At 38.2% G+C, this 20,684-nt stretch overlaps 1 protein-coding gene across 1 annotated transcript; it reads right to left on the bottom strand.

The window, feature by feature from the left end:
* Nucleotides 1–725: 725 nt before the first annotated feature.
* Nucleotides 726–19,978, bottom strand: SLC39A10 (solute carrier family 39 (zinc transporter), member 10). The gene is made up of 9 exons (XM_014541207.1): nt 18,867–19,978; nt 16,794–17,001; nt 13,553–13,722; nt 11,499–11,699; nt 7,089–7,209; nt 5,243–5,611; nt 3,934–4,014; nt 2,465–2,655; nt 726–1,506 (listed from the first exon to the last, which is right to left on the bottom strand). The coding sequence occupies exons 1-9, from the start codon at nt 19,878–19,880 to the stop codon at nt 1,348–1,350; spliced, it is 2,514 nt and encodes an 837-aa protein (XP_014396693.1). The 5' UTR covers nt 19,881–19,978; the 3' UTR covers nt 726–1,347.
* Between the last annotated feature and the right edge of the window lie 706 nt (nt 19,979–20,684).

Genomic DNA, 20,684 nt, shown 5'->3' with positions numbered 1-20,684 from the left:
GGCTACAAATTATTAGGTCAAAATTCCGAATAGACACAGCTCGCACTTCTCACAAGTCGATCACAATGCACGGTAGGAGAACAGGGCGCCTACAAAAGAGACTAGTCCCTATCAGGCACCAACAGCACATCTTGGCACAAAATGATCAAGTGACTTCAGCTGAGTTATTTAAATCTATCTTCCAAGTCACGTGGCACTATGACAGCCACAGTATCACTGGGGATTACCCTCATAACCGATTTTTGTTTTGTTCCTTTAACACTCCATGTACGGATTATGGACATGGTACATTTGGATTTACTGTCGGCGACAGCATGGTCCCAATGCCATCTGGTAAAGCGATACGTACATTTAGAACTTAAACTTCCCAAATAACTAGTTAGTACTGTTAAAGTAGGAAAACTGAATATTTAGACCATGTTTGGATTCTTCACTTCTCTGAAATTTTCTAGAGGATTACAATTTTAATAATAAAAAACATTATACCACATGCTCCGACCTCCTAACCCACCCCTCATCCCCCCCCCCAAAAAAACCCTAAAATTACATTATACCACATGCTCCGACCTCCTAACCCACCCCTCTTCCCCCCCCCAAAAAACCCTAAAATTAAAAAACAAAACAAAAACACCCAAATACCAAGTATAATAATTAATAATACAGAGAACCATTATGAATCTTCCATTAAACTGAAGCTCACACAAACATACAATCACACATTTCAGTAGTTTAGGCTGGGAGTTTAAACACTATGTAAATATATACAAAAATAGTAACTCTAGATTCAAGAATAAGGACTTTTCCCAATGCTAAATCCACACCCTACTGTGGCCTGAGCTCTCCTCTGGGCCCTAGAATCTACGTATGCAATCTCAAAGTCAAGTTGATCCCTGTTACCACATGTATGTATGTAGCTGAATTAAAGGACACTACAAGTCATTTTTAGCACAAAGAAAAGTCTGTTCAAAGTCCATTTAAAATATTTTAAAGTTTAAGTGATTTTTTTTGGTTCAATTTCTATTTCTGCATAGCCACAGAAGTTTCTACTAATAAAGAGACTACTTTAGTGTTTTATATGATTATTTTTGTGGAAGTCTTAATCCTATACCAACGTTGTTTCATGGAGTCCCATTTTCTCCTTTCTATATCACAAGCTTTACATGTTTTAAAAAGACCCCTCTGCGCAGGGAGAACAGTACAGAGCACCAGTCTCGAGTCAGCTCGAATCTCGGAACGTGTAAGCGGTGCAAGCCAGTGACCTCTCTTGGAGCAACGCACACACGGTACAAGGACAGGTGCCAAGCTGCACGGTAGCCTTCCTGTAATCAACAGTGGTCGCCGGAATGGTCAGAACTGGAAGTCAAACACAATTTTGTCTTCATAGAGGGCGATCACCAGCATGATGGCAAATCCGAACAGCAGCCCCAAGTTCTGCAGCACGAACTGCCCCACGGGGCAAAAGCCATGTTCTTCGTTGTCGCCGTCACCATGCAACATTTCCGGAAGCTGAGACAAAACAGGTATTTACCAGAAATCCTGTATAATAATCTGCTCAAATATTTTTTTTACATTTTCCTACTTAAGAACACTAATGACTAAAGCATAGCTACAGATAAAATAGTGATTTTATTGAACACAATGCTAATAACTATAACGCATTTTCATCAAACTCTGAGTGACTGGCAAGAGGCAGCGTGTGCTTCCTGGGGGTGAGGGGAGATGGGGTGGAGGCGGGGAGGGAATGGAAATGCTCAGGAGGACAGAGCGCGCCTTGAAGGTCCAAGCAAGAACTTCAGAGCTCTTACACAGAACCAGACGGAAAACCGCGTGAAGGATGGAAGCACACCAGCGGCCCGGTCTAACCGCTGAAGGGTCCCTGAAAAAGATCACGTAGCTGGTGTGTTGGTAGAGAGTGTAGTGGACGAGGCAGGGGCAAAAGCAGGGAGAACAGCTAAAAGGAGAAGGTGCTGGTGGCCTGAATGAGAGAGAGAGCAGTAGAGCAGAGGTGGCAGGTGGCAGGTGGCGCCCTCAGGGCTAAAGCTCACACAAACGTAAATTCCTTGGAATATAATTTTCTGCAGAGGACTGGCTTACCTCAGAGGTACAGTCTTTCTTTCTTGTTTGCCATTTTCTTAACCATAAAACACCTCCATCCCCATATTACCCAGCCTTCAAAGTCGTATGATAATCCTGTAGTTATATCTCTAGATACTACCGATTACTTTGAAGAGTAACTTTGACCTGTGGTCAAAAACCTTCAACATCTCAACTGGTTTGCAAAGAAGGAACGCTCCTACTTAAACATCTTTCCCTACAGATTATTGAGGATATCACATGTCTTTAAAATGGGTTGTATGTTTTGAAGAATTAGTCTTTCAAACCATATCCAAAGATTTCTCTCACTTTTAGAAGTCGTGTTCTATTTACAGGTTGAGCGTAACAACGGAAATGGAAACCATCTCACCATGTCCACCAAGGCTACGTAGAGGAACATGCCGGCAGTGACGGCGAAGATCCAGAGGGTGATGTTGTTGGCGTACTGCCCCACCGCAGTGCCGATGAACATGCCGATGTAAGCCATCATGGCCGAGAGGAGGTTGTACACAATCGCCTGCTTCACAGTCATGCCTGCTTTCAGAAGGACTGCAAAGTCACCTGCAGTGAAGACAGAATGGGGGAGTTCTAAAACCACAAGAAATTACACACAAATTTAGAAAAACATCCATAAAAGACAAAATGAAGAATGACATAAAAAGAGTACCTTTAATAATGGGAATCTTAATATGAAAATTTATTTTTTACTCATGAAATTAAACCTTTATAACACGCAAAAACTTGAGTGAATCTCAAAGGCATGATGCTGAAAGACAGTATGACAGGTTATATTGAATCCATTTATATGACAGTCTAAAAAGAGAAAACTATAGTGATGGAGAACATTCCATGGCCACCAGGGAGCAGGGGTGAGAAAGGGGTGTGACTATACAGGGAGAGCATGAGGGGGTTTGTGTGAATGAATCAAAATTGCACCTATGTTTTTGGTCACATCAACCAAAACAAAATGTTTTTTTCTGGTGTTCCACAGTATTTTAGTAGTTAGCTTATGTGTGCCATGAGATGAAAAAGGTTGAAAATCGCTGGCTTAGAGAGAAGAGCAAAATTCTGTAAGAAATGTCTTGGAGCTAAAGAGTCAAAATGAATAATTTTACTAACTATAATCAAGTTTTTTTAGTTACAAACATTCATTTAATTGTTGAACACTTAGTATATGCAAGGTAATATGTAGAATTCTGGGGCTTGTTTCTTTCTCTTAAGAAGGGATCGTACATGACTGAAAATGCATGATCTGTTAATGAAGTTAACAAAGAAATTAGTGCAAGCCATTGTTTTTCCATGTTCCAAGAAACTGCTGCAAACCACATACCTGCAACATTACTGGGGGAATTTAAGATAATACACCTAAGAAGATTAGCTTCTACCAATGGCTTCAAAATTGTGATTCTCCGGTTTTCCATCTAATGTTATCTCCTCCATCTCTCCACTGATCCTGAACACTCCACGCTCCCGGGTGAGACCTGGATTCACACCAGCTTTTATCTCCTTCTCTCCCAGCATTTATTTCCTCTGGCCTTCCTTTCTCAGCTTCCTTTACAGAAAGAGCTCCTTAACTTCTTCCTCTATGAATTTCCTGGCCACATTTTCAATAATTCACCCACCAACTGTGCTCACAGGATGATGTCACTCAGCAGGGGGTTAGATAACACAGAATGAGAGGGTAGATGTATATAATTTTAAGCAAAAGTTATACAATGATGACACTCTACTTTGCCATCAGCCACTCTTTATGCTTTGACACTTAGGACATTTGGATGCATTAAACACTGAAGAAGCCTGAGATGATGAAGCGAGGTAAAAGTTTAAAGGTCACATTACCTAACTCATGTGGCAGCTCATGGCAGAAGACAGCGATGGACGTGCTGATGCCTCCTGTCAGCCCAGCGCTGAAAGCCGCTCCTGCGGGGAGGGAGGGAAGTAGTAAGTGACGCTGATGGATCTTCGGCTTTGCCTTTTTCATTAATGACAGGTGCAGTCGCTCTTGCCTTTCTAAACTAATGTCATAATATATGAGTGACTCATTTATCTTACAAACTCTAGTTTTTGAACAGATAGTGAGATTCAATAGGTGTTAACCAGAAAAAGAGCTACTTAGTGAAAGAAATATTCCCTATTGAATTAAAGTTTGTAGTTTGTGTGGACTTTTAACTCCCTAACAGCTTGGAAGTAGTAATGTTATCAGTATTTCCATCTCTGAGCGGTAGTTGGAAGGTCAATTTTAACTCATGTAAGTTCATTTATAGATAGTTAAATGGCTAGTATTCTTATCCAAACTTTTCTGGTCTAGAGCACAAATGGTACGAAGAATTATTTGTCTGAGGCTCTTGAAGACTGAGACCAGAGGTACAAATACATCTAATTCTATTAGTAAAATCGAATTCTAGTAAAAGATGTGTTTAATTCTACTAGTAAAACATTGGCAGCCATTGTGGACTCAAAAATATAGTCTCTCTTTTCTGAAAGATACCAAAGTATATTCCTGAATAATTATTTAAGAGTCTGGACCTCAAAAGTCATCTATTAATCCCATTTACTGTCCTCCCAAACTGGTAGTATCAGTTTACATTAGCAAAATTCTAACATAATATATTTGAATCTGGTACAATGAATTTTTTAACATAAAATTTTTCTTCACCTTTTTAGATGTAAAAAAATGAAATCCAAAATTTCAATTAATTTTTTCTCATTCGAGCATGTGTAAATGTAAATGTATTTGAAAATACAATGTTAAGGTAGCTTTTTCAATATGGTAACAATGCCTTGAATAAAATTATTAAAGAAGTATATTATAACCTCAATAAATTCAATAAAAAATAAATTTAAAAAGTGTGTCCACGCATTTAAAATAAAGACGCTGATATGAATCACACACACACACACAAAGAAGCATATTACGGACATTTGTTTACATGTTCAAAGAAAATCCTACTGAAATTATACCTTTATGTCCCCAACTAAACTCATCAAAAATATTAACATAGCCTTTAGAAAAATTAAGTGACCGAAGTAATGTATAATAAACTCTACATTTTAACTTTTATAATTTATAGTTCCTAAGATGAATAACGACATAGTGGAGGACGGTCTTCGAGAACGACCCACTGGAACCCAGGCTCCCTGAACTCACCAATGGCTAAGCCGTCGCTGAAGTTGTGGATGCCGTCCCCCATGATCACCATCCAGGCTATGTTAGCTATTCCCGTTTCCTTCAGGTCCGACCCAGAGTGGCAGGGGCCGTGTGAATGATGAGAATGTTTGTGGTGCCACTGATGACTGTGTTTCCTCAGCACAGTCTTACTCTCGTCGTGGTGGTTGGGTGTAGCAGCATGGAGAGCATGCTCATCAATGGTGTGGAACCCATCACTGTGAGAGTGGTCCATGATTTTCTCCTCTTCTACACAAAGGTAATTTTTGGGAGGGGATTCTTGTTGGCCTTCTAAATCTGTCAGTTCCGTTTCATTAAGGCGATCTTCAGAAACAACCGAGTCATCCGTTCCTGCATTTATAATAGCAAAGGATATGCTTTATCAACCGGTAAATGAATGCACATTTGCTCATTTAAACCCAGACAGAACAGCAGGTAATGAACATTTCTTAAGTGACTGTCCTTTAAAATTCACTAAATAAATAAATATATAAAAACAAGTAAAATAAATTAAAACATGTGAACACACACAAGACCAAAAGGTGCACCAGGTGATGGAGGAACCGAAAGCAATGGCTGGCACAATGAGGAGGAGCTGGCAAGGTTGGAGATGCTGGGGACTTAAGGAGTGCATCGTGAACAGCTGATGAAAACCAAAAGGTGCGAGTTACTGTAGCGTTTACGGGTAATAAAATAAACTCCTAAGTTTTCAGAGAAAGAACAAACCTTCAAGTTTGTCCACTGTAACCTCTTGCCATGCAAGAAGACAAAGACAAAGTGTAAATCATTTGCATCTCTCAATGCTCCACCTAACTGACAATACTACTCAAATCATCACTAGACTGAAGTTCAGAAATTCATATAAATGACAACATCTGTTAAGTTTTGTTTTTTAAATTGAGGTTGACCTCTGACCTCGTTTTCAAGTTATTTATTATGTGACAAATATCCTCATACCTCCCAAATTCTATTTTGGGGCCGAGTCTCCAGTGGGGTCTAGGCTGCTTCTTTTCTGCAGAAAGTCACTGGTACACTCAGGGGAAACAGGAAGGGGGAATGTTAGATTAAAAAGTTTTGGTTTCGCCCTGCCTGGTTTGGCTCAGTGGACAGAGCATCAGCCTGTGGACTGAAGGATCCCGGGTTCGGTTCCAGTCAAGGGCACATGCCAGGGTTGTGGTCTCGGTCCCCAGTAGTGGGTGTGCAGGAGGCAGCTAATAAATGGTTCTCTCTCATCATTGATGTTTCTGACTCTCTCTCCCTCTTCTTTCCTCTCTGAAATCAATAAAAATATTTTTTAAAAAAAGTTTTGGTTTCCCTAAAAATCGTAAGCTACCTATTACACCTACCAGGCAACAGAACAGAAGGATGGGTGCGCAGAGATCTCAAGCACAGAGATCCCTCTCCTTTAAGCACAAAGGCTGATCCTCCTTCCACATGCCGAGGGCACATAGACCTTGCCTTGCCAAGAAGTAACATGATGCTAACCTACCACTCACAAAGCCTTTTTGTTTGTCCATTTCATTGTTTTCCTGTAAAGTACAATAGGGTTTTTGCCCTGTAATGTAATTAATTTTTCCCACTTCTGGTATAGTGTCTCACCTTAGATTAGGTGTTGTCCTGTTTAAGTTCAAACTGAGATCAAATAAGGCTGAAACAAACCAAAAAACTAACAAAAGCACAATTAAGACAAACTCACAATTAAGAAAATTTAAATTATAAATTAAAATTAGGGAAGCCACAAAGACACGAAATATTAAGCAACACACAGTTTAGAAGCGATATTTCAATTGTGATGTTTTAAAAGTTTCTCGTTAGAACTACTACCTACCTGCAAGAGGCTTGAGCTGCAGCCAGTCGGCGTCTGGAGTGTTATTTATCTTGTGGTCTGAAAGCTTCCTTCCGATACTCGATTCTTCTGTGTTCTGCTTCATAAACCACTTCTGTTTCCCCTGGGAAAAAATCTGGTATTATTATCAAATCTGCAGCCACAAGTAGCAACAATATTCACTTATTAACATCTATGGGGATAACTGGTGTTAACTCCTGGCATAAATTATATGATAAAGAAGTGAGAAAAAATTTTACAAGTTAATCAAGGGGTCTAACCAGATAAAAAATCCAGCTGTATTTGTATGTTGGTGTGTTTTTTGAATACTCAACTAAAAGGTTCAAGTTCATCTAATTCAAAGTTAAAAGGATACGCACTACTATATTATTATATACAACCCAAATGAAATATGTGAAATATATGTAATCTCTCTTATCTAATAATGTATGGGAATAGTAAATTCCAAAAACTAATGCTTATTCCTTTGAATTTTATTCTGTGATTAATGCAATCTCATATTTCCCTACTTGTGACATAATGAAGAGTCAAACCTGAGTTAAAATACCAAATTTGCAATTAACTTCTGAGACTGTTAAATTTGTTAAATATAATACTCATCTGTAAAATGAAAATGATAGATTATGAGGATTAAATGAGGTGATGTATTAAAATGACCTATAAGTAACTGACCCTAAGCTTTGCGATAAAGACAAGTTTCGTTTCTCATCTAATCTGTTCTCAATTACTAATAAATTCTAATTATTGTATTTTATTGTTTAGGTTTGAATTGTCCTAACTTATCTCTAAACTAGAGGCCCAGTGCACAAAATTTGTGCACAGGTAGGGTCGCTAGGCGTGGCTGGCGATCAGGGCCGATTGGGGCCTTCTGGCTGCCAGCCAGGGCCTCCCTTAACCAGCTGCTGGTGGGGCCTTCCTTCATTCCACGCCACCCCGTGGTGGTCAGCGCATGTCATAGCGAGCGATCGAACTCCTGACTTTGCATATTAGCCTTTTATATATATAGATAGCCTCCTTTTCAACATAGCTACCACTAACAACACTTCCAACCTGAAGTTCTACTTCTAGTCTATGTGAACCTAAGAGACAAATAACAAGTATGTTAGATAGTTGGCTTTGCAACCTGAAGTTCTACTTCTAGTCTATGTGAACATAAGAGACAAATAACAAGAATGTTAGACAGTTTACAGCTGTAAACGGTCAGTCTCCTAACGCTGGGAGGTAAGCCCGTCCGGGCTAGTAGAGTCTTCAGCGATGGCCACCATCAGTGTCTTCCCTCCCAGCCTCAGCCTTCTTCTCCACCCGCACAATGTACAGCACATTCCCCTGCCTGAATTATGGCTGGCCTTTACCGTATCTTCACCAGAATAGCGGAAGTGAGGCTGGGCCGGGGGAAGGGGGACTGGTCTGAAAGAGCCTGGCTGGCACTTTGTTTGGCGGGGAAGCAGCCACGTGCTCTGGAGCAGCTCGGTCTGGACTCGGCGGGAGGTGTGAGAGGAGACCGAGATGCAGGCACACAGACGAGGAGGGAGGCATTCCTGGACTTCACCTGCCCCAGCAGGCAGTGGAGTGTGAATGTAGCAGCGAGTGGCTCTAGCTGACACCAAGTAAAGCAAAAACACTGCTCAGCTGGGCCCTGCCCAAATCCCTGTTGCTATAAGCCATTAAGTTTGGGTTGTTCTGCTTCATAGCAATAGGTAACAGAAACAGGAGAAACAGACAATGTTCAAATAATAATAATATCGAGACATCCTAGAGGAGAGAACAACAGCCATGAGTCACTAAAGAAGAGGAAGGAGGAGCCAGCAACAGTAAAAGCCCAGGAGAGGGGGAGAGAGGGTAAAGGAGAAAAAGCCAACGGCAGCTGGGATCTTGTAACTGCTGTGTCTCTAACTGTCCACTTTCCGAAAAACTTGCCAAATCACCCCTCAAGCTCAGCCGGCCTGAGCCAGTCATCGCCGGGTGTTGCTGAACTGATGCTCGGAATGCTCCCTTCCCAAAGCTGACTTTTCTATCAGACTATCAAGTATCTGTTCTACTCGAGTATCACTCATCTCCTTTCTTCCAAAGGCCTGCACAGCAGTGTCTCACCTTAGATTAGGCGTTGTCCTGTTTATCATAAAGGACGTGTACGGACTTACTGCCTAGATTCCTTTCCTGGATATACTTGAAAACCTCCTTATTATAGACACAATACTTCTCTGCCAAGAGCACCTTCCGTTTTTTACCTCCCACAATTTCTTTTAATATATTTTTATTGATTTCAGAGAGGAAGAGGGAGGGAGAGATGAGAGGGAATCATTGATTGGCTGCCTCCTGCATGCCCCACACTGGGGATGCAGCCTACAATCTGGGCATGTGCCCTTGGCCGGAATCAAACCTGGCTCCCTTCAGTCCACAGGCCAACGCTCTATCCACTGAGCCAAACCAGCTAGGGCTCCCACAATTTCAAATTTACAAATAGGCTGCCATATTTTGGGGACTCTGTTCTCCTACATTAGTTTACTTTACAAAAATAAATGTGTTTCATTTTGCCGGTAAATTTAAGTTCAAACTGAGATCAAGATTAAACTATAAAAAAGGAAAACTTGTGTATTTTGTTCTTCTCTGTAAATTATACAGGCCCTAATAATTTAGACAGATTAAATACCAACTGCTGCTTCGATGTTAATAGGTATACACAACTGAAGAAAATTCAGGCTTCATAGTAATTCTAAAACTCTATATAGTTTGCAATATGTAACTGTGATCTAAATTAGGTACTTACAGAGATGGACTCTAAATTCTCGTGAGTCTTACATCTAATCAAATATCAAGTCTTCTTATTCATTCTTTCATTTTAACAATTCTCTTAACCACCTCCTCTCCCCCAATCCTTATGCCATAACTGTGGTTCAAGCCCACCTCACCTCTCCTCTGAATGATCGGCAGTGATTGCCTTCGCCGACTCACTCCCCGCCAGCCACTCTTACTCGGCACCCTTCCACCACATTCTAGTCTTCCATCCATGACCTTCCACAACCTTCAAACACCACGTGCTGTGGAATCTCTCTCCCTTTGCTCTAGTTGGTCCTTCCCAGTTCCTTACCATCCTCAGATAATTCTTCCCTGGCACGCCATCCTGACCACCCCTCCTCTGGAGGCAAATAAATATGATGGTGTCCTACTGAAATATAGCAATTAAAACTAAACATATTCTACTTGGAATAGGTTATAAAAATGAGAAGTAGGATTTACTTCCCATAGATAGCAACTGAAAATCATGAACGAACCATAGTTTCACAGCTAGCTTGTGGCTGAGCAATAACTAGAATCACTCCCCCTGTCTCCCAGTGCAGAGTTCTATTATAAACTATTTATTTTGTCTCAAGAAGATCTATAAACAACACATACATATACCAAAAATATATACATAAAAATAGCATAAAAGTTATATCCTAGGTGTGGACTGTATCCTAGTTGTATCCTAGATGGTGATCACGACTATCCAATGTTCTTGAGGAAGAAGAAAGTATTTTTCCTTTTTTGAATATTTGCAGTTAACTAACAAAATGTAAGCATTTTCTAATCCTTTTTGTGTGGAAAGCTTCCTAGAAATGTCCTCTAGATTTACAGAGCAGATACTGAAGATAATCAGCACTGGTATCACAAACATGTTAGTGAGATATATTCAAGATAGAACTTTAGATACACACATGAATCAACTTGAACAGGGAGAGGTATAATCATGGTGAATGTAACCCCAAACTTACCTTCTTGGGGAGAAAATTCTTTGGATATTTGTGTTATTCTCATAAATGTGACAGGAAACACAGACAGTTCATGACAAGCAGGGTATGTGACCAACAGTCCTCGCGTCATCTCCCAAGTGGCTTGCTGCTCTTGAGAAGAATCACCATTTCCTTCATTTCCCTTATTTCCTTCCTACAAAGCTTCCTGAATATAAAGTCTTATGCCTCTAGGACTCTACCACTGGCAAGACTTTTCTGATAAAGAAGTATGCTGTCTGAAACATTTTCATTCAAGTGTATGACAATAAAAGCCACTTAGACTTGAAATTACCTAAGAAGACTGATGAAACTTGCTTGTATTTACATATTTTTGCATTTTTGTGAGCATAAACTAACCAATAGCTTTTGCATCCTGTTTAAACTCAGTTAAATAAGATGTGACGCAGATGAGCTGAGATTACCATATCTTGATTATAAATGCCAAAATAAATGTAATGACAAAAAATGGCCAGGATCAAAGCCATTTATTACTATGAAGATAACCTATTAAAAAACAGAGACTTAAATCACACCAACACCATAATTAAACACATGGCCAGAAAATGATGGTCTTTGAGTTTTACATTCCAGAAAGTGAAGCAAACAACTAAAAAGTACTTACTCTTTGCTGTTTGTAGTGCTTAAACATTCTAAGGCAGTGTTCAATGATAAATAACAAGTAAATGCCTCCTAGAGCGACAAGTCCTTTCAGTACAGCATCATATTCTTCCAGAAACTTCTTGGGCTCGTGTCCATGCGAATGGCCATGGCCGTGCCCATGCGTGTGTGCATGTTGGTGACTGTGATCATGTCCACCCTGAGACTGGTATTAAGAATAAGGAAAAATTTGAAACAAATAATTAAAATGCTACTGAAATGCTATGAAAGTACATTTCCTGGTAACTCTAAAACAAAACCACCAACTCAAATGCTGAGAGGAGTAAGAGAGCCATATCAGCAGTAAGAAAACAGGGAGCGATGGGTCCTCTGTCTATGACCCAGATAAATGCCTAGTATTCAGTAAAAAGAAAACAAAGGAATTCACCAACAGGTGATTACTTGTGACTCCCTGTAATCTAACTTTTTCTTAAACTGATTATACAGAAGTATATACTGGAATATATGCTTAATGTTCTATTTTTAATACTTTAGCAAAAATAAATATATGTGTGCTAATAAAGTTATGTTTAATTGTGAAATGTACACGTTTCACAATATTAATCTTAGAGAACTTTAAACATTAGAGAAGGACTGTTAAGTATTTCCCTTGCTTAATACATGTGTATTCTTTCCCCATATGGTAGTGGTCAACAGAAGTTTCTAAACCTCTCAAAAGAGGTAAGATCATTCAAAAAGGTATTAACTTTATCTAAATAACACTTCTTAAGAAAAAAATAAACAGCAGTTAAACTTTGCTCACACTTCAACTGTTCTTATAGGCCCAGTTCTGAAACAGACTGTTGCTTTTCCTGATGGCTGTCAGAAAGGGCAAGCAAGGGTGGAAATGAAGGGGAAAGTAAGTAAATAACCTGTAATAAATAAACTTTAAAAAATTTATATTAAATTTTAAGATTAATTAATTTGCCCTAACTGGTTTGGCTCAGTGGATAGAGCGTCGGCCTGCGGACTGAAAGGTCCCAGGTTCGATTCCAGTCAAGGGCATGTACCTTGGTTGCAGGCACATCCCCAGTAGGGGGTATGCAGGAGGCAGCTGGTCGATGTTTCTCTCTCATCGATGTTTCTAACTCTCTATCCCTCTCCCTTCCTCTCTGTAAAAAAAATCAATAAAATATATTTAAAAAAAAAAGATTAATTAATTTCTTAAAAAGACAATGTCATGCATTGTTCTAGACTAGATCTGGAATTCTCAACCACAGTACAGAAGAGAGAAGAGGTATTCATAACATACACATGCAATTCTGTCTCCCCACACTCCAGAAGGCAGATGGTGAGGATATATAAGACAGTACTCAAACCTGTCATTTACATTTGGAATGAAAGAGCCCACTATTTTCATAATGTGACACAAAATAATAATACTGGATCAACTACTCTCAAGTGGCAACAGACCTTGAAAGGTACAATCAAGGCACTGGGAGTGTGGGCTCATGGTCCTATCATTAGAGTGTACCCAAATGTTAGAAACCAAGAGGAGGCCGGGCGAAAGGCAAAGTGGCCTGGATGTAAAGAGCGACATGCCTGTAGTAGCTAACTAACTGAGCAGGTCTGCCTACTCCTGCTCAATAAAGGTGCCGGAGCACACTGCTATACGCATACAGATACAGAGGTCTATCACTCTTTGATTTTTAAGTATTTACTTTCAAAACTTCCAGTTGAGCAAGTGTGGGGTTTTTTAAGTTACCTTTACTGAGGTATAATTGGCCTATAAAATAGTAAGATATTTAAAGTATGCATCGTAGTGACTTGACATGTATACATTCTGACAGATGAACATAAAACTGACATTAGCAGTCTTTTTGCTATTTTAAAATGATTCAATTTATTTTAAAAAATATTGCTATTAAAACTGCTCAAATGGAAAAAATATTTATCCTATTAAGCAAATAAAATAGCACAAATACTAGATTTTTGTGTTAGAGCTTGCTAATGAAAGAACCTTTTAGCTTAAATACTTTCATTTTTATTTTATTTTTTAAGTTTAAAAGGATTTCTTACATGGGGCAGTAGATGAAGAAGGGCATCTCCACTCATTGTTCCTACAGCCAGAGCCACAAGGAATGTGAGAAGGAATTTGAAGCATCCTTGGTTAATGATGGGAACCAAGATCACACCAAGCAAGGAAAGCAGGCTAATGACAGTGACAGAAATGATACCACAAATCCATGCTGTGGGAAAGAAATTGACAGTCAGCATTAGTATAAAAACATCAATCAAAAAAGCTCCCAAGAAGAATAAACATAAGATAAATGAGTCATACCCAGACTATACTTTTTAAGAAGCTTTATATTTTGGCACTGTTATGCTTAAAAACAGAACAAAATAAATAACAGTATAACTAACTTAAATACCTAAAAAAGGAATTAAGAAACTCAGAGCAAATTATAAATATTATCCTCAGTGGCCCACCTTATCAGAAAAAGGGACTTAAAATGATTTAAGGCTGTGAGTCCCTCTTAACATCTAGACTGAATGATTATAAACCTCTCCTGGGAGCATTAAAGAAAATCAAGTACCTAATATACTGTAACCTTTGTAAATCTTTCTTAAAAAAAGTTTAAGAAACTACATATTAGCCCCAAATGGAAATATATTCACATAATATACAGAAGAGTCTTATTACTGTATCTCATTTCTTATTTGTACAAGGATAATTCAGTTCTACTTTCCTCGATATCATCTCTCCTCCACACCCCGTTCCAAACTCTCTTTCCTCCAATTTGGCTTTCTGTACAATTTACTTAAAAAACTAAAAAACAACCAAAAAAAACCACACAAAAAACCCTTACTTTTTAGAAATAATATTTGCATTTAAGCTTAAGTAAACTCTATCATAATTTTCTAGGTGTTGAAAAAAGCAATTTGGGTAATAAAATTCTTCTGATTTCTAACCAAATTACTGTGCTTTTTAAATCACAATTTATTTGGTATAAAATAAAGACAAATAAAAACTGGCCGGTATGGCTCAGTTGGTTGAGTGTCATCCCATGCACCAAAGAGTCACCGGTTCAATTCCCAGTCAAGGCGTATGCCCAGGTGGTGGGCCTGATCCCCTGTAGAGGGCTGTAGGAGGCAGCCAATCGATGTTCCGCTCTCAACATTGATGTCTCTCTCTCAAATCAATTTTTAAAAAACACATTAAAGAAGCATCTTTTATAAAATGTATACCAAACTAAGAATATATAAACTATTAAATACAACTACCAAATGTTTCCTTTATTTGCACCCAAGATACCAACTGCAATTAAAAAAAATGCTAAATGTCTGAAACAAGCTTCACTTATTCTGCAAATTAGGTCGCTTAAAACGTTAAAGGTCTTCAAGCTTAGTTATTCACCAATTCCCTTTCTCATTATCTAGAGAGAAAATGCATTCTTTTAAAAAGAAGCGCTCATCTGTGGAAACTTTCTAATTAACTTGGTTCAAAGCATGCGCAAGATGGCAGTTTTCTACACTGTTTCAGCATTTTAATTGGCAGAAAATGCTTATCAACCTATTCACAACCCCCTTGGCAATTAAGCTAGGGTCAGCTCTATGACTAAATGGGCCAATCTTGAGAAACAAACGATTTCTAGCGTACACAGTATATAGCATACTGGGTTTACAGCAGTCTTTGAACAGTTAATGAGGTAGTAGCTGTGCCTCTATGGGAGACTTATATAGAACCAGTTAACCTTTCTTAATGGTACAGCAGTCATTAAAAATAATTTCTAGCAGGGCCTTCTCTCTACAATTATCAACATCTATTAGGACATAATTCATTCAATCTTCATTTCTGACAATGCTAATAACCACCTGCAAACAACTGATCAAAATTCACTATTAGTAATGTATTTGTCTCCCAAAGCAAGTACAATTTCCTCTAAGGCTTTTCAGATTGAATAAGCTGTAATTTTCAATATTACTAGTAAAGCATCTATCAGCAGCTTATTATAATATATAGATTATTCCAATATTACAGTATGGAAAACTCTAATTCATAATCTACAGTGGATGTGGAAGCCAAAATTAAAATTTTTCGAAGCCTTAAAAATAAAAAAGGCTATTAATTTTAAATCTAGATGTGACAATCTCGTCAGTCTCCGTTTTCCCTGTAAAGAACAAATGACTTTTGTTTTAAGTTCAATAATCTCAGGCCTAGCTCCCCCTTCTCTCCTGTCACAGTGAAAATGGAGAAGCACCTGAAAGACGGTGCCTCTCGAGGTACTTACTCCCCACCACAATCAGGGAACAGGAAGCCAGAGAGGGGCCTATTTTATCCACCCAAACATCAGCACTCCAATCCGGGCATGGACTCACTTTGTCTCCCTTTACTAACACACCAGTCTGGACCCAGCCTGTCTACCTAGAAGACCATTCTTGCATTTTTCTTACTAATCTATACTTACAGCAATACATATGTACACCAATATTTACCTCTATACCACTGTCCTGTCTGACTGCATCACCTGTTGAAACACTACGAAGTATAACTAAATAGAACTCTCTATCTCCCGGTCATATTCTAGCAAAGCATACTGAAGGACCCTTTTAGTAGGAAGCAGTCGAGCACAGCACAGGTTAAGAACATAATGGTTACAATTACAGGCTTCTGTTTATCTTTTAAAATATAGTTTATTGAATTTATTGGGGTGACACTGGTTAACAAAATTATATAGGTTTCAAGCATACAATTCTATAACACATCATCTGTATATTGTATTGTGTGTTCACTACCAAAAGTCTAGTCACCTTCTATCACCAAATGGTATCCCCGCCCCTTACCCTTTTCTGTCCCCCCTCATCCTCCTTTCCTTCTGGTAATCACGATACCTGAGACCATATGGTACTTGTCTTTCCCCTGACTGGCTTTTTTCACTTAGTATAATACCCTCTAGGTCCCACTGGCTTTCCTCTGTACTTCCTTAAAAACAATCATCACACCCTGCTCAATGTGAAGCAATTAGAACACAAACAATTTTAACTAAGGGCCCGTTCTTTACATTTGCCCGTTAGGAAAGACCCACTTATCACAAGCCTGTGTATCCTTTTTAATCTAGTTCTCTAGCAAAATCCTTCCCCTGCAATGCCACACTATACCACCATGCCTCCTGTCTTACCCAAGTCTTTTAAATGTACATGTTAAAACATATTGAAAGACATCAAAAGTAGGGCAGTAATTTGGAAATACTTTCTAATTCAACTACATAAAAAAATTAGAATAGAAACTGTGTTGAGGAGAAAAAAAAATCTTTCTTACCCGATGCCCCTACATTTGCCTTATCTTCAGGAACTGTATTTTTATCCTTACTTAAATCTTCAACTAAAAGTTTGTCAAAATGTTCAATACAAAGTCTGCTGTCAATCTGATATAACAATGCAGGGCAAAGGTATGTGAATAGATCAGCGGAGATTGGAGAGTTGGCACCATGACCATAGTATTTTAACAACTGAGTGACGTTCAAACACTGTAAGGAAATTGATAAAACAAATTAAAGAGTATTTTAGAAAGGTTATGCAGAAACAATTTACTGTATAAAGAAAATATTCTAATTATTATTTGAAAATAATTTGTAATACAATATATATATTAGAAATAAAGCTTTTGGTTAGGAGTTTATGATAGGGATACATTCAACTTATTACCCAAGACTTTTTATGGGTTTTAAACATTCTTCCATTCTAACACATGAAAGATAATGATCTATTGCCACTGATAAGAGAGATTCACAACTGTAATCTCAAGATTTTTAAGGGGGTGGGGGCAATCACTTCTCTAGTCAAAGTGTATTTATTAATTACTCAAGATTCTTACTTGTAAAACAGTGTTAAATAAACTTAAATTACTTTAATAACTTTGTATTTTAGTATAAGACAGACTTTTTCCCTGCTGAAGGGGATTCTAGCCCAATGCTAAAGCTGGAAGATGAGAACAAGGCAGCTTCATCCACTAGAACTTTAAGTGCAAAACAAAACAAAGCAGGAAACAAGACAAACAAGTTTGAACCCATCGTACAGAAAACAAGTATCTAAAATTAAGGCAAAAAGATGGTACTGCCTCTTTTTCATACAGACCCACTTAGGCAGCATACTTGTTTATTGACGTGCTAGCTCATCCTATGATTTTACCTAGGTACAAAAAACAAGCCCAGAACACACATACAAACAAACAATGATTCTTCCCAGGTTTTAACATAAGGAACTGTACTACACAATGCATACAATATTTCCATAAATCCTGAGAAAATTCAAAATACGCATCAGGTTTGATGATGCAGACCCTACAAGTTTGACACAAAAGTAAATATTAATAGTAACGTCCAGTTATTAACAACAAAAGATTCTAGGATATCATCCATAGTAATAGATGAATATAATTCTTTAAAAGTAAACTAAGATTATCAGTGTTTATAACTGCTAAAAATAAATTATCTGGTGACTTCTCCAGGGAAGAAACACAAAGATATTTACTTAGATGCAAAACATATTTAAATTGTAAAGACATAAACAACAAAGGATGAAGTCTTATTCCATCATATTCTATATTATATGGTGCTGCTTTTTATACATATGAACAATAAATTCAATTTTTTCTAAACTTAAGAGTGATAAAAATTAGAATAAACAAAGGTGTTAATATACCTTTCATAAAACAAAAAATAAATGTGTTTAAGATTAATATAGCTTTAAAAAACTAAGAAGGAATCAATTGATGTGAAATTATTCAAAAAAATCATGAAAATTTGAAGTTTCCTATTATTGTACCTTTTTGCATTCACCCTAAATTTGTCAAAGGCATGAGAAAAGACTGTATCATGAGCAAGTAGACCCTATCATAAAGTGACATTGAGAAAAGAAACCTACGACATGCACAAACTACCTGATTTGGAGCTATATCAATGACTAGGACCCATTCCATAATTAATTCAGTAAGTTAATAGTCATAAAAAAGAAACTGTCTAGTCACTTCCCAAGAGAAAAGATTGAACAAAAAAGGCTTCAATTTTCAAATATCTGGAAACCAGCTAATGACAACATGAAAATTAACTTGCGGAGTTAAGAAAGTCGTAAGATAGTAAAATAATGAATATAAGGGTATATTTTCTAACAACCTTCAAACATTTAGATTTTAAGAACCCAAATTTGAGAACAAACAATGCAAGTAAAAATCCGGATAAAAAATTTAATCTGATTTAACTTCCTTAACGTGTTTCTTTTACATTACCTAGAAATGTTTTAATATGATTAACTATTCCACTGTTACTTCTCTTTTCACCTTAAAATGCTCCACAATTATCTAAGAACTATGGAGCAACCATCTTTTTCTACTTACCTCATGTTGACGGTCATCTTCATTATGATCTTTGTGACTAGCAGCTGAATAAATTGCACTTTTTTTAACATGTGGCGCTTCTCGCTTTCTAGTGTGTCGAAGTTCACCTTCATTATCAGGATCAGGATCTTGGTGCCCATGACCAGGATCATGACCATTATGTTCTGGAAGATGTCCATGAGAATGACCTGGGTTATGTACACGATCAGGTTTATGGACCCGATTATGCTCGTATTGTTCACCCTGATCACGGTTAGGGGGAAAACCTGGTGTAATGACCTCTGAATTTTCGTCATTCTTCCCTTTTCTCTTCCTCTTTCCTTTGGGTGGCTTACTTTCAGAATGTTCCTGTGTTTTATTGGTCTCTGTTGAAGGCTCATGGCTAGTCTCCCCACGCTCACTGTGAGTAATGGAATCATTAGAAAAATGGTGGGTAGTGTTATGATCGAGGTGATGACGCAAACAATGGTGATGACATAACCGATGATTACGGTCGCGCGTATGTTTATCATCAGATTTGACAGACACTTCAACTGTCTCTTTCTCTGGGTCACACTTACGGTATCTTTTTGTTGATACACTGGTCACAGTTTGGTTTTCTGAATTTAAATGCTTATGGGAATGCTGGTGGTTATGTGAGTGAAAATGCTTTCCCTCTTGAACTGCCAAAATATCTAAGTGAGAAACATGATCATGGCCAAGATCCTCATGATTAATCTCAACTACTTTTATTTCTCCGAGGCCCAAGTTTGTTAAAAGTTTCTCCAGACCAAAAAAGGATAATCTTCCATTTTCACCGTAACGGTCAAAAAGTTTTTCAATGTAATAATTTTTCTCATTTTTGGCAGCATCCAGCTCTGAGAATTTGCTCGCCTCCGATTCGGTCAGTCCATGATGGTGTCTGTGGTGCTCCTCAGGACCATGGTCATGTGGCTCATGGCAGTGGTTGCAATGATGAAAAATAAATGTCAGCAAACAAATGAGGCAAAATTTTGTGTGCATATGTACCTTCATTTCTATTTTTCCTAAAGGGATTTAAAAAGAGGCAAGCATTAGTTTGTACTTAGTCACATTCAAAATAACCACACACTTTCCAGCAGTGACAATCTAATAGCCCAGTGGTCGGCAAACTCATTAGTCAACAGAGCCAAATATCAACAGTACAACGATTGAAATTTCTTTTGAGAGCCAAATTTTTTTACCTTAAACTATTTAGGTAGGTACATTGTTATTAACTTAATTAGGGTACTCCTAAGGCTTAGGAAGAGCCACACTCAAGGGGCCAAAGAGCCGCATGTGGCTCGCGAGCCACAGTTTGCCGACCACTGTACTAGGCAAATGTTTTACCCCAGTTCTTCCGTGGCTCTGGATCATTCTTTCCTCTTCCTGTAAAAATAGCGTACAGCCCTTTGAATTAATACAAACTGATAAGGGCTCATCTACCAGACTTCTACCAGTCATCTACTCTGACTTCCCTTTAGCACAACACTTAAGAGTCTATACCAGGGGTGGGCAAACTTTTTGACTCCAGGGCCACAATGGGTTCTTAAACTGGACCGGAGGGCCAGAACAAAAGCATGGATGGAGTGTTTGTGTGAACTAATATAAATTCAAAGTAAACATCATTACATAAAAGGGTACGGTCTTTTTTTTTTTTTTTTTAGTTTTATTCATTTCAAACGGGCCGGATCCGGCCCGCGGGCCGTAGTTTGCCCACGGCTGGTCTATACATTTATACAGGAATTGGCTTCCTCCTCATCTGGTCCTTTACAAAATAGTGTGCTGATTCTGCTCTTGAGTCCCTCTGGTAATTGCAAT

The sequence above is a fragment of the Myotis brandtii genome, unplaced genomic scaffold, assembly GCF_000412655.1.
Source record: "Myotis brandtii unplaced genomic scaffold, ASM41265v1 scaffold1067, whole genome shotgun sequence".
NCBI lineage: Eukaryota > Metazoa > Chordata > Mammalia > Chiroptera > Vespertilionidae > Myotis > Myotis brandtii.
Note: the sequence above shows the minus strand (reverse complement) of the source record. Positions and strands in the feature narration are given on the sequence as shown.